The sequence below is a fragment of the Bufo gargarizans genome, chromosome 2, assembly GCF_014858855.1.
Source record: "Bufo gargarizans isolate SCDJY-AF-19 chromosome 2, ASM1485885v1, whole genome shotgun sequence".
NCBI lineage: Eukaryota > Metazoa > Chordata > Amphibia > Anura > Bufonidae > Bufo > Bufo gargarizans.
The window spans coordinates 191,897,508-191,912,608 of NC_058081.1; the positions used below are offsets into that span (position 1 = coordinate 191,897,508).

General features: G+C 41.6%; 1 protein-coding gene across 2 annotated transcripts in view; it reads left to right on the plus strand.

Annotated features, from left to right (window-relative positions):
* Nucleotides 1–15,101, plus strand: part of VPS13C (vacuolar protein sorting 13 homolog C) — a 355,707-nt gene that overhangs the window by 247,753 nt on the left and 92,853 nt on the right. For both annotated transcript variants that reach the window (XM_044279821.1, XM_044279822.1), the window contains exons 49-51: nucleotides 1,202–1,446; nucleotides 14,003–14,232; nucleotides 14,443–14,535. In XM_044279821.1, coding sequence (XP_044135756.1) covers nucleotides 1,202–1,446; nucleotides 14,003–14,232; nucleotides 14,443–14,535 — 568 coding nt within the window. The remainder of the gene's footprint in view (nucleotides 1–1,201; nucleotides 1,447–14,002; nucleotides 14,233–14,442; nucleotides 14,536–15,101) is intronic.

The following is a 15,101-nucleotide window of genomic DNA, read 5'->3' on the forward strand; positions in this document are numbered from 1 at the left end:
GATCCGTTTTTTTTCTCTGGCACAATAGAAAACGCATCCAACTCCTATTGACTTTCAATGGAGTTCATGATGGATCCGTCTTGGCTATGTTACAGATAATACGAACTGATCCGTTCATGACGGATGCAGATGGTTGTATTTTCGTAACGGATCCGTTACCGCTACAGATCCATGACTGATCCTCCCAAAACGCGAGTGTGCAAGTAGCCTTAGGTCAACAGATTGGATATATTTGATTGTTCATATTGTATCCATTAAGCTTTGCAAGATTCAATCTTATTGGTAGCGGTATTCCACTCAACCCTATTAATAACAGTTCTATCTCTCAATGGTCAGTAATGTAAATTGGCGTCATTTACTAGCATCTGCCAACCGTGGCGATCAGTATACTGACCCCTGTTACCTCTTTCCTGTAACTGGTTCGGCTGGTGCAACCTCTACTCCCGGCTATTATTTTCTGTAGTTCCCAGACTCTGTGCTGAGCGTCCCACGTAGTTTGCTCTGCTGGCACTTGGCGTCCAACGTGTTCTAATGTGCCGGTCTTGAGCTTGTGAGATCTCGAGGCATGGCGTAATTGTAAATACTGACTGAATTTTGCGTTAGCAAGTTTGAATTCTTCCTTTGAACAATTAAAGCTTTTGAGAGTCACATTTGCATAAAGTTGTGACACCCAATAAAGCCCCCTTTTCTCCCAACTACTAAAGCCTTCCAACTTACTCCGTTTCGGGAGGCTTGAATTGTTCCATAAAGAAGTAAGGGTATTACACCCCGAAAGTTTGGTAATTTCTTTCAGTTTTTATAAATTCTATTTTTAATATATTTTCCCTTCTAGGTGTCTTTACTTTTCAGGTCTTAAAGGTTGTAAATGCAACCTTTAGGGAATCTTTGAGGTCCCCCAAGTGGCACTATACTCTAAGACTGAACCAAAGTCTGGGCGCATTATCTGATCTCAGTGAGATACCTTGATATACTAAATTCAAAACCATGTGCCTTGCTGAAAACAGCAGTCATCACTGGGGTCACTGTGATCAGCTGTCACATCACATATCAATACAGTGATGAATGACTTGGCATTCTATTTTTTTATTTTATTTTTGCTAGATTTGTATATTATTGCTTTGAATTTACTCTAAAATGAAAACTGTTCCTGAACCTTGACCTGCATATTCAACATGACAATCTGTCCATTACTCTTTATTAGAATGATTGACAAGAAAGACACCAGCACACGCAGTATGATTGATATAAACTACAAGCAAATGGGACAAGAGAGTTTCATCACCGCCATCTTGGATAAACTATTTGTGTGTGCAAGTGTGGAATTCTTGATGACTGTAGTCGACTTCTTCATTCAGGCCATGCCCCAAACTCCAACCACTGCAGAAAAACCTCTGCAGATCCGTGCCAGGCCATCCACTCCAACCAAGACCAAGTCAGACCGAGAAGGTATGTTGTGTGCTGTCATTTTCATCAAGCAACAACTCTCCATGTGTTAATATCCTCATACAGGACATGGTAAACTATGAGAATGTGTCCAATCCCTTTAGCATTTTGTGACCATGTTTACATCTCTGACATAGAACAATCATATTTTACTGTGGTCAAGTATGCCAAAGTAACATTATGCCAAATTAACATAACTGCCATATAGTATAATTCCTAACTTTCAAAGATTTTGTTTTTAGCATTTAAGCCTTACTAGCATCACTCCCTTAAGTACTTGAGAACATATTGCCTCTGCAGATTGTTCAGCTGCATAAGTGCCCAAAGGTGAGGGACGTACCTTAAAGAGAACCTGTCATCAACGTTATGCTGATCTCACTGAGGGCAGCATGAAATAGTGACAGAAATGCTGATTTCAGCGGTGTGTCACTCATGAGCTAAAAGTAAGTGGTTGCTGAGAACCAGCATCATAAACATTGTTGCCCAGGCCTTGAAAAGAGTCAAATCTACCTGAGAAGAGTCCTGGTTACTCTGTCATACAGTCACTCTCCTAAGCCACCATCATTGCAAGCAGAAATGCAGCCACCGTTAATCGCTTCACTACTCTAGATGGACCCTTTAAAGGCGGAAACTATGGCACCAGTGTAAACATCAGCTAACATATAAAAAAAATGTAAGCAAATATAACAACTGGTAATGGGAAACATGTAGTATTAGTGTCTAGATGGAGTACTCAGTGGTATGTTAACATGTGAGGCACTGTAGATGTTGGGGTTAGTTTGGGGAAGAGGATTGTGATGTACCTGACACGTCACGATGGGCTCCAAGTACGAAGCGGATGTTTCTCTAGGCATGAGTCATGTTATTCTGCTATTTGCTTCAGAGGAAAGCTCATATTTGCTTCCTGTACTTCCTGCTCATGTGACACCAGTCTGTCATAATAGTATGCAGTCATTATTGACCCAGATATATCCCTGCAATAATCCTTCTGATGTCAAACCTTGAGACAGATTTAATTAGGTTTGCTATGGAACAGAACAACCCTCCTTAATAGGTTTGTGAAGCCTAGTAACCTTTTTCTGTCCTGATTTCATAACATACCACATACAACAAAGCATGTACTAATAAATCAGGCCATGTTAATGACACTTCAATATGTTCACTCTCTTCTGAAAGGGTTTGACGAGCTTCAGAAAGTAAAATGTTGTAGGCCCTCATTTGAACCTAGTTTAGAGCTTCTTGGTTCCATTTATGCTAAAATATACGCGACGCTTGATTTTTGCTTGTGAGGAATCATTCTGACAGTTCACAAAATTAAAATATGCTTTCCTCATAGGAAAGACCAGGTTCTTCTTAGACTGGATCGTGTACATGATCTTTTATCACAGCGGAGCATAATCTTTATTGGTATATGATAAAAACTAAGCTCCGGAATTGCCACAATAAGGAAACTTTAACGTAAGCATGTACAGGACTGCTCTACTTGTTTCCGCACTTGAATTCTATTCTTTACCTTGGGTTACTTGCTCCAGAAAAGGGCAGCAACCATTTTCTTGCTGATTGCACCCTGATGTAGTCTTCCGTACACATTACCTATTCAAACAAGCGTATTCATTCGGGAAACTTTGTGTGAGAACTGTATTTCCCGGACTGAACTGTAATCATAGCATTATGGGAGTAAAGTGCAGTAGACCTGTAGTAAGACAGAAATTCACAGTATCTTAAATCAATATGATGCTGTGAGTTCCTTTCAGAGGAGCCGCATTCAATCTGGAAAATACAGCTCCCAACGAAGCTTGGTTCCTGGACTGAATACACTTGTGTGAAAAGTAATTGGCAAACGTGGTGCCCATATTCAAAAAAGGATCTAGGTCCTCCACAGGTAATTATAGACCTACAGGCTTGGAAAGTTATAGTTTGTAATTGGATTGCAAACTGTCTGAAGGACCGTGTCCAGAGAGTTGTGGTCAATGATTCCTATTCAGAATGGTCCCGGGTTATAAGTGGTGTACCTCAAGGTTCAGTGCTGGGCCCCTTTATTATTTAATTTATTCATTAATGATATTGAGGACGGGATTAATAGCACCATATCGATTTTTGCAGATGACACTAAGCTATGTAGAACTGTACAGTCTATGGAAGATGTCCATATACTACAAGCTGACTTGAGCACTCTGAGTTATCAACTCTGGGCATCAACTTGGCAAATGAGGTTAAATGTGGACAAATGTAAAGTTATGTATGCATCTTGGTAGTAATAATCTCTGTGCTTCATATGTCCTAGGTGATGTAACACTGAGAGAGTAACTTATAGAGAAAGATTTGGGTGTCCTTGTGGATGGTAGATTAAATTACAGTATACAATGTCAATCAGCTGCTTCTAAGGCCACCACAATATTGTCATGCATTAAACGAGGCATGTGATATTACAATTTTACAAAGCGTTGGTGCGGCCTCATCTGGAATATGCAGTTCAGTTCTGGGCACCAGTATATAGAAAGGACGCACTGCAGCTGGAAAAAGTGTGAGGGTTTTAGTTATGAAGAAAGATTAAAATAATTGAATTTGTTTAGTCTTGAGAAGAGACTAAGGGGGAACATGATTAACCACCTCAGGACCGCCGAACTCAGGATTGCGTCCTGGTGGCGGCCCTGTCGTTCCTCCTGGACGCGCCGATGTGTCCTCTCGCGCGGGGCGAGATTTGCTGTGAACGCGCGCACACAGGAGCGCGCGTTCACAGGATCGGACGGTAAACCAGTGGATCTACAGCCTGCCAGCGGCGATCATTCGCTGGCAGGCTGTAGATGCAATTCTTTTTTTTTAAACCCTTGAAAGGTATATCAGACACTGTTTTGTTAACAGCGTCTGATATACCTGCTACCTGGTCCTCTGGTGGTCCCTTTTGCTTGGATCGACCACCAGAGGACACAGGCAGCTCTGTAATAAGTAGCACCACACTACACTACACCCCCCCACCCCCCGTGTCGCTTATTAACCCCTGATCACCCCCCTGTCATTGATCACCCCCCTGTAAGGCTCCATTCAGACGTCCGTATGTGTTTTGCGGATCTGTGGATCCTCAAAACACGGACACCGCGGATCTGCAAAACACGGACACCGGCAATGTACTTTCCGTATTTTGCGGATCCGCACATTGCCAGAACTATATAGAAAATGGCTTTTCTTGTCCGCAATTGCGGACAAGAATAGGACATGTTCTATAGGCTCTACAAAAAATGCAGTGTTCGCCCGGTCAGGCCTGATCTTGTGCGCACACTTGCATTCAGTCCGCCCCACCACAGTGACAGAATTTTATTTTTTTCTGATCACTGCAAAAACACCGTAAAATCGCTGCGGTGCTATAAAGATCACTTTTGAGGGGCATGGCGAGTTCATAGATTTTTTTTATTTTATTTTTTTTGGCACAAGTTAGCGGAATTTATTTTTTTTTTTTTTTTTTTTTTTTTTTCTTACAAAGTCTCATATTCCACTAACTTGTGACAAAAAATTTAATCCCACATGAACTCGCCATACCCCTCACGGAATCCAAATGCGGAAACATTTTTAGACATTTATATTTCAGACTTCTTCTCACGCTTTAGGGCCCCTAAAATGCCAGGGCAGTATAAATACCCCACATTTGACCCCATTTTGGAAAGAAGACACCCCAAGGTATTCCGTGAGGGGCATGGCGAGTTCCTATAATATATTTTTTTTGGGGCAAAAGTTTTTTGTTTGTTTTTTTGTTTTCTTTTCTCTTACAAAATCATTTTCCGCTAACTTGTGCCAAAAAAATAAATACTCTAGGAACTCGCCATGCCCCTCATGGAATACCTTGGGATGTCTTCTTTCCAAAATGGGGTCACATGTGAGGTATTTATACTGCCCTGGTATTTTAGGGGCCCTAAAGCGTGAGAAGTCTGAAATCCAAATGCCTAAAAATGCCCTCCTAAAATGTACTCATTGGAATTTGGGCCCCTTTGCGCACCTAGGCTGCAAAAAAGTGTCACATGTGGTATCGCCGTACTCAGGAGAAGTAGGGAAATGTGTTTTGGGGTGTATTTTTACATATACCCATACTGTGTGTTTAGAAATTTCTCTGTATAAATTTTTTTTTAAAGTTGTCACTTACAAAGTTGTCAATTTACAGAGATATTTCTCTCACCCAGCATGGGTATATGTAAAAATACACCCCAAAACACATTGCCCTACTTCTCCTGAGTATGGCGATACCACATGTGACACTTCCAATTTAGCCCCGCCCAAAATGCCAGAACAGTAAACACACCCCACAAATGACCCCATTTCGGAAAGTAGACACCCCACGGTATTTGCTGAGGGGCATATTGAGTCCATGAAAGATTGAACTTTTTGTCACAAGTTAGCGGAAAGGGAGACTTTGTGAGAAAAAAAAAAAATAATCAATTTCCGTTAACTTGTGCCAAAAAAAAAAAAACTTCTATGAACTCGCCATGCCCCTCACGGAATACCTTGGGGTGTCTCCTTTCCAAAATGGGGTCACATGTGGGGTATTTATACTGCCCTGGAATTTTAGGGGCTCTAAAGCGTGAGAATCCAAATGACTAAAAATGCCCTCCTAAAAGATACTCATTGGAATTTGGGCCCCTTTGCGCATCTAGGCTGCAAAAAAGTGTCACACTTGGTATCGCCGTACTCAGGAGAAGTAGGGCAATGTGTTTTGGGGTGTATTTTTACATATACCCATGCTGGGTGAGAAAAAAAATGGGAAAAGTTGTCTTTTACAGAGATATTTATCTCACCCAGCATGGATATATGTAAAAATACACCCCAAAACACATTGCCCTACTTCTTCTGAGTATGGCGATACCACATGTGTGACACTTTTTTTGCAGCCTAGGTGCGCAAAGGGGCCCAAATTCTAAAGAGCACCTTTAGGATTTCACAGGGCATTTTTTACGCATTTGGATTCCAAACTACTTCTCACGCTTTAGGTCCCCTAAAATGCCCGGGCAGTATAAATACCCCACAAGTGATCCCATTTTGGAAAGAAGACACCCCAAGGTATTCCATGAGGGGTATGGTGAGTTCGTGTAAAATGTTATTTTTTGTCACAAGTTAGTGGAATATGAGACTTTGTAAGAAAAAAAATTATAAAAAATAATTTTCCGCTAACTTGTGACAAAAAATAAAAACTTCCATGAACTCACTATACCCATCAGCGATTTAGGGTGTCTACTTTTCGAAATGCGGTCATTTGTGGGGTGTTTCTACTGTCTGGGCATTGTAGAACCTCAGGAAACATGACAGGTGCTCAGAAAGTCAGAGCTGCTTCAAAAAGCGGAAATTCACATTTTTACACCATAGTTTGTAAACGCTGTAACTTTTACCCAAACCAATAAATATACACTTATTGCATTTTTTTTTTTTATCAAAGACATGTAGAACAATGAATTATGAGGAAAATGTATATAGAAATGTAGTTTTAATTGAAAAATGTTACAACAGAAAGTGAATTTTGTTTTATTTTTTTGCAAAAATTTCGGTCAATTTTGATTAATATCAAGAAAAGTAAAAATGTCAGCAGCAATGAAATACCACCAAATGAAAGCTATATTAGTGAGAAGAAAAGGAAGTAAAATTCATTTGGGTGGTAAGTTGAATGACCGAGCAATAAACCGTGAAAGTAGTGTAGTGTAGAATTGTAAAAAGTGGTCTGGTCATTAAGGGGGTTTAAGCTAGGGGAGCTGAGGTTGTTAACCTATACAAATATATATAAATGGACCATACAAAAAATACGGCGAAAGACTGTTGCCTGTAAAATGCCCTCAAACGACAAGGGGGCACTACCTCCACTGGAGAAGAAAAAGTTCAGTCTCCAGAAGCGTCAAAGCTTCTTTACTGTAAGAACGGTGAAGCTGTGGAATAGACTTCCTCAGGAGGTGGTCACAGCAGGAACAGTGGGACAGTTTTAAACAGGGTTTAGATGAATTCTTAAAAGTAAACAACATTAAGGCCTCATGTCTGTGGTGACCCGGCCGGGATTCCTGCTGACAGCAGGAGCGCACGGCGCCATTGGTTGCTATGACGCCGTGCGCTTCATGCTGCCGCTGCACTACAGTAATACACTCGTATGATCTATACGAGCGTATTACTGTAGTGCAGCGGCGGCATGAAGCGCACAGAGTCATAGCAACCAATGACGCCATGCGCTCCTGCTGTCAGCAGGAATCCCGGCCGGGTCACCACGGACCGCTCTTGGCCGTGGAACACGGCCGTGTGCATGAGGCCTAATACTTTGAGTCTGCAAACTGTCTGAGTCTCACTTCCTTCTGGGATTCCCGGTCCCCACCTATCCCTTGGTTGAACTTGATGGTCTTTTTTCAACCATATTAACTATGTAACTATGAAAATGGGGCATATCGAGATTCATCAGGAGAACAAACAGGTGGGTCAACTAGTCATAAACAATAAAGATTTGAGAACAAAAAGACCATCGCTGCCATCATGATTTGGAAAAAAAGACAACTCTTATAAAGTGGACCCGGACCCTCATGACCTAGTTTAAAGAGGACCTCACATGCGTGTTTAATAGTATTCCACATGTAATAACAAGTCATGTATTCCACATGTAATAATTCTAGAACATCTACTTATATCTGTATGTTGTGCCATTCCTTTATTATTCCTACTAGAAGTTATGAATGGATTGCTATTAGCCTTCAAAAAGGGTACAGAGGGGTGGTAACAAGTGGGGGGGGGGGGGGGTGTACCTGCACACTCTGACAATGGCAGCACTGATTGGATATAGTGAGTCTGTGCAGGTACACCCCCAACTTGTTACCACCCCTCTGTACTAATAATGCAGACTGCTAGCAATTCATTCATAACTTCTAGTAGAAATAATAAAGGAATGGCACAATATAGAGCCATAAGAATAGATGCTCCAGAATTGTCATTACATGGGGAATATATGAAGTTATTAAAACGGGAATGTCGGGGGTGGTGAAAGGTCCTCTTTAAGAGCAATTCAGAGCGCGGCTGTGGAACTAACCCACTCCTTGTCCAGTCTGCCTTCAGCCTCTGCTCTACACACCACAAGTCAGTAAAGAGGGGGCTCCTAAGCCAAGTACCCCCTTACTCAAATGACATTATTTAACCCAAGGCTATTATTGCGTGCTGCCTATTGAAAACATAAATACAGTGCGATTACCCCTTAGAGACGTGCCAAATACTTCTCTAATAACTCCTTACCTTTCACTGTATTATAGAATAAAGCATATTTGTTTGAATTGATGACTAAATATGGAGGAGTGCTGTAATGAGTCTAATTTTCACTGTATGTACTTCTGTGTCCATCTGATTGTGAGGAACATTGACCTTGTGCGTCATATGTATAGATCACATGCAGATTTTTGCTGGCTAGCTTTCCTCTATAACTAAAGTCATCTCGGCTCTGATCGTGTCTATAATAATACACTTGGGAGTTTCTTCAATAATCTATCAAGTTTTTTTTATATGAACACAGGCTGGTTGAGGTGCTGTACATTGAATACATGTATATAGTTCAGTAAGTCTGCTGTTATGTAGCACTTACTCAGCGGCCCACTGGGGGATTCATCTGTACCCCTGTGGGCCAGTCCGAGCCTGTATATTTCTATTATATTGCTTAGTATAGATATGTGTATTTTATATGATGTTAGAGTTGATGTAGCTGAATGTCATATTCATATAAGCGTTCAAGTTTGCTGTAGTAAACAATTATTCAATTGTATTGTTTCATTATATGTCTTATCTATTAATATTATTTTTTATTAAAGCGCCATTCATTCCATAGCGCTGTACATATGATAAGGGGTGCACATACATAATACAGACAATTGCACTAATCATAAACAAAATGAGTTACAAACTGGTACAGAAGGAGAGAGGACCCTGCCCGTGAGGGCTTACAATCTACATGGTATGGGAGAAGTACACAGTAGGAGAGGGTAAAGTTGGTCATAGCGGTATAGAGGCAGCAGGGTCACTGGTTGTAGGCTTGTCTGAAGAGGTGGGTTTTCAGTTTTTTTTTTAAGGCTTCCACTGTAGGTGAGAGTCTGATATGTTGGGGTAGCGAGTTCCACGGGAGAAATCTTGGAGGCGATTGTGCGAAGAGGTGATAAATGGAGGAGTGAAGGAGGTCCTGTGAGGATCGGAGATCTCGTGTGGGGATGTATCGGGGAAAGTAACTCAGAGATGTAGGGAGGGGACAGGTTGTGTACAGCCTTGTATGTATTTGTTAGTATTTTGAACTGAATTTGCTGGGCAATGGGGAGCCAGTGAAGGGATTGGCAGAGGGGAGAGGCAGAGGAGTAACAGGGTGAGAGGTGGATTAGTCGGGCAGCAGAGTTGAGGATAGATTGGAGGGGTGCGAGAGTGCTAGATGGAAGACCACAGAGGAGCATATTGCAGTAGTCTAGGCGGGAGATGATGGCATGTACAAGCATTTTTGCAGACTCAAAGTTGAGGAAAGCGCGGATGCGGGAGATGTTTTTGAGTTGGAGGCGGCAGGTGGTGGAAAGTGCTTGGATGTGTGGTCGGAAGGAGAGGGCAGAATCCAAGGTAGCGGACTTGGTTGACCGGGGAGAGTGTGCAGCCATTTATCGTGATAGATAGGTCTGTTGGGGGGGTGAGCAAGATGGGGAAAGATGATGAATTCTGTTTTATCCATGTTAAGTTTTAGAAAGCGAGAGGAGAAGGAGATGGAAGATGGGCATTGTGGGATTCTGGATAGTACGGTGTTGAAGTCTGGACCAGAGAGGTAGATTTGTGTGTCATCAGCATCAAAGTGGTACTGAAAGCCATGAAATTCTATCAGCTGTCCCAGGCCAAAGGTGTAGATAGAAAAGAGCAGGGGTCCTAAGACAGAGCCTTGCGGGACACCAACAGAGGGAATGAGACGAGGAGGTGGTGTGAGAGTGGGAGACTCTAAATGTCCGGTCTGTGAGGTATGATATGATCCAGGAGAGGGCCAGATCAGTGATGCCAAGAGATGAGAGTTTTCAACAGAAGGGAGTGGTCGACAGTGTCAAAGTCAGAGGACAGGTCAAGGAGGCGGAGGACAGAGTATTGTTTCTTGGTTTTGGCTGTCAAAAGGTCATTGGTGACTTTGGTAAGGGCAGTCTTGGTTGAGTGGTGGGGTCGGAAGCCAGATTGTAGGCGGTCAAAGAGGGAGCAGGAGGAGAGGTGGGAGGACAGTTCTGAATAGACATGTTGTTCAAGTAGCTTTGAGGCATACAGAAGAAGTCATATGGGGCGATAACTGGACAAGGAAGATGGGTCAAGTGAAGGCTTTTTGAGGATGGGTGTAATGGTAGCATGTTTAAAAGCAGAGGGGAAGACACTAGAGGTTAGTGATGAGTTAGGGCTGGGATACACTGTGGTGAGGTTACGGATGAGGTGGGATGGGATTGGGTCAAGTGCACAGGTGGTGAGATGTGATCTGGAGAGAAGAGTGGGAAGTTTTTCTTCTATAATGGTGGTGAAGCGGGTTTTGGGAGAAGAGGACTGAGCAGTTGTGTAGAGGGACTGTGCAATGAAGCTTTCTCTGATATTGACTATCTATGATCTATAATAGAAAAAGCAATCAACAATATGGGTCAATGTTTGTGGACAGGGGTTTTGGTGTCTAGAAATGCACATGTGTTCACCTATTCAGTCATGCATTAGGGGATATACAGCCTGATTAAAAATAAATTACATACACACAAGCCCCATGGCAGAAATAGCATCCCGGCTCGTATGACCTTCCTTTCCCAGCAGTGACTGATACTTAAGAGCACATTATGCGCAGTTATTAATTAGCAAGCAACCAGAGGTGAAGGATAACATTACAAATCTTGACTTTGGGTTTATGAGGATGAAAGTGAAGTCATGACTGGGATTTGTGTTTGCCCTGTTATAATACATAATATCCTGTTTTTACCATCTTTTCCAGCTGTCACCACATTACCAGAGTCGGAACCATATTGGTAGTTCGCATCACTGGGCTCTTGGGTTATACTCATGTAAACAATTATAGAGCACTGTACTCTATGCCATGCTTTTTGAAGACCTTTTTATCTTTCATAACTACCGTAATGTAGCTCATTATCAACTGATGCTTTTGGGGGTGGGAACCTCTGCTTTAAGGTAGCGTGCAGAGTTTACGTATGTTGCTGTCTGTATGCCATAGAGTTACTTAAGGGGCTGTTTATTTAAGTTTTTGTAATGGCATTTTTCTTGCCCAAAAACACAGCAGGCCGATTCTGTTTTTGCATTTATTTGAATTTTTTTTCAGGTGTAGGGGGGGAGGTGGTTTGTCAGTGGCTTTTTTTCAAAAGGCAGCATTTTCTGGGTATGGTGTTTTTTCTAGTGTTTTCTTCATATACGGTACTTTTCTTTAGATCTCGAAAAATGTGCCATACGTTATTTGCTGCAAATATAGCTAATTGAAAACCCTTCTAAAAACACTTGATAATCATTGTGTTTTTTAAATGCACAAGAAATGCAGGGTAAACATTGGCCTCAAAGTACGGTAGTATTCCCAACTGGCCGAAGTTACGAAAACCGTAACGAGTGGGTTGTGCATCGCTTTTTCCATAACTCCTATAGAAGTCTTTCAAAATCTCACACCCTGCAGAGGATGTCCAGAATGAATCTGAGCATAATTGGACATGAGATGCAGATTTTAAATCTCAATTTATGCTGCAGACTTCCACTGCGGGTTTTACCCTATGCAATGCAGAGGGTGAAATCCGTGATAGATCCAAGTCCATGTAACTAATGTCGAATTTGCCATGGATTCATCATAGATTTGGCCATTGATCTAAAATCCCCAGCATATTTTCTGCAGCAACTTTAGCCAGCTGTTCTATCCAAGATGGACAATCACATACAGCGGTATGTTGTATTTTACCCCATTTTTCTGCCTGTTGACTTTATTTCGATTCTATGCAAGGCCAAAAAACTTTACAAGCAGCAATCCTTAAGTATGATTTGAGTAATTACCATGCATGTTTTCCAGTGCGTCTAGTTCAAATAGTTGATATCACATTTACAATTCTTCTGACATGCTAAACGTTTTGATCACAATACTGTAAGATGTCTAAATTGTGTCTATGCTCGATGTTCTTAAAGAGAACCGGTCACCACAAAATGCAGTGCAATCTGAAAGCACCATGTTATAGAGGAGAAGAAGCTGAGCAGATTGATATATAGGTTTGTGGGAAAAGCTTTAGTAAAACCTGTAATTTATACATTAATATCTTTATATTATTTATATACATACACACACAATGCCACAAAACTATATATCAATCTGACCGGCTTCTCCTGCTCTAGAACATGGTGCTTTTAGATTGCATTGCATTTAGTGGTGACAGGTCCTCTTTAACAAAAGACTGAAATTGCTACGCCATTTATACATATAGACATCCCACATCTTCTGTGTCACTTGGCCGCAATATAGTTTGACTCGAATAATCTGTACATGTATGTAACATGTGGTGCGTCTCTATGCATGGCTCCGTGTTGCAGACAGTGGTGTATACAGCCACCCTTGCACATCAACAGCTACCCCCAGCCTTGTATGTTTCGGCATGAGCAGCCTCCTCCATGACTGATCATACATTGTCATTAAATAGGTTTCCCCTTCTTTGCTTGGTTACCACGATGCAAACATCTGTTTTGATGCCGCTGCAGCCGAATGCTGTTCACAGCGGTGACATGCGCCCCTTGTGTCGTGTGAACATGACAGAAGGGGAGCAGGTAACCCCTGCGGCCAGCAATTGGCTGCAGCGGTAATGAAAATGGAAATTTACATCCTGATACTTTAGCTGAGCAGAGAAGTCTAGACCGGGAGCCAGCCAGGCCAAGAATAGGTAAGTATGCCAAATTTACTAATCCTGTAGATTTAAACAGGCCGCCTAGACCTGCATCAGATTCATCAGAGGGGCTCAGGTTGGATGATGAATGTGATGCAGGGACAGTCTGTCTTCAGTAGCAAACAACAGACTTGTGAATGCAGCTGTGAATAATACAGAAAATAGCTCAAGACCGTTGCTGCAGGTTACCCAGCTTTTTATTTGAACTATGATTTTATCCATTTTAAGCTGTAACATGATTTTTAAACTAAATTTCAGCTCCATGTGTGTCAAAGCAATTCCCGAATAATTTTAAATTTGTAAATCAAACCTTTTTTTCATGTTGTATACCTTACTAGTAGTGTTGAGCAAACTTGTGTTTTAAGTTCGGCGTCTAAAGTTCGGGTTAGACGCCACGGACCATAACGGAATTTAGAATCCATGACTGGATACTTCGATAACCCGAACTTTAGACGCCGAACTTAAAACACAAGTTCGCTCAACACTACTTACTAGCCTACTTTTCATTTTAAACAAATTGATTATAAGAACCCAAAGCAGCCGATGTCCTATTTGAAGATGTGTAATATTTTGGTCATTCTAACGTGCTGTCACATAGACCACTACAATGCTTTATTTTATGTAAGATCTATAGAAATGTAGTTCTACATTTTCTATATGTTATTAATTTGCAGAACTTTCCGCACCTAAGAAGTTGAATTTGAAAGCACTCATCATGGATCCTGAGATAGTGTTTGTAGCCAGCCTTGCAAAAGCAGATGCCCCCGCGTTAGCCGTGTCTTTCCAGGGTAACTTTACTCTCTCTGATGTAAACTCTGAGAAGAAGTTGACTGCCATAGTAAAAGAATTCAAAGTCCTGGCCTGTCCGTTTCTTCGAGAACTAAGAGGCAATAACATCACTACGGTATGACACTTACTCCATGTTCTTTAGGTTTAAAGTGTATATTCAAAGTCACTATGAGAATTGCCGTGCTCCTCCTCCTAGCCTTATAGAGAGCCTGCTTACAGGGGCTGTTTTTCAGAACTCTAAACTCTAGATATTTTCATAACCTAATATTTCCTAGTAGGGATTGTTGAGAACTAGTATAATATTTGAAGTGTTTACCGTCTACAGGTAATACAGCCCTGCTCCTTGCTTTTGGAAAACACAACCTCTATGACTGGTAGCCAGAATGGCAGCCTTAATGTAGAAGAAGTTATCATAAAGGTAAATTAACATTTTGTGGGAATGCTTTTGAAATGCTTTCTGTATATTTCCTTTGTTCATACCACAGGGGCATGACAAGCCAGTAATTCGGATAAATCCCATATATACTTTTTCTGGTCATGGGGCCACATTGTCATATTGTACCACAATAAGGTTACTTTCACATCTGCGCTTCCCCTTTCCGCTATTGAGATCCGTCATAGGACAAAACTGTCCATGGGGACAAATCTGAACTGAACAAAACGGAATGCACCAGAATGCATTCCATTCCATTTGGTTGCATCCCCATCGCGGACAGAATAACGCTGCAAGCAGCATATTTTTCTCTGCGATGTGGTGCGGAGCAAGACAGATCCATCATGACACACAATGTAAGTCAATGGTGGCGGATCAGTTTTATTGGGCACAAAAGATAACAGATTCGTCCCCTATTGACTTACAATGGTTTTAAAGATGGATCCATCTTGGCGATTTTAGAGATAATACAACCGGATCTGTTCAGAACGGATGCAGACGGTTGTATTATCGTGATGGAAGGGTTTTTGCTGATCCATGACTGATCCAGC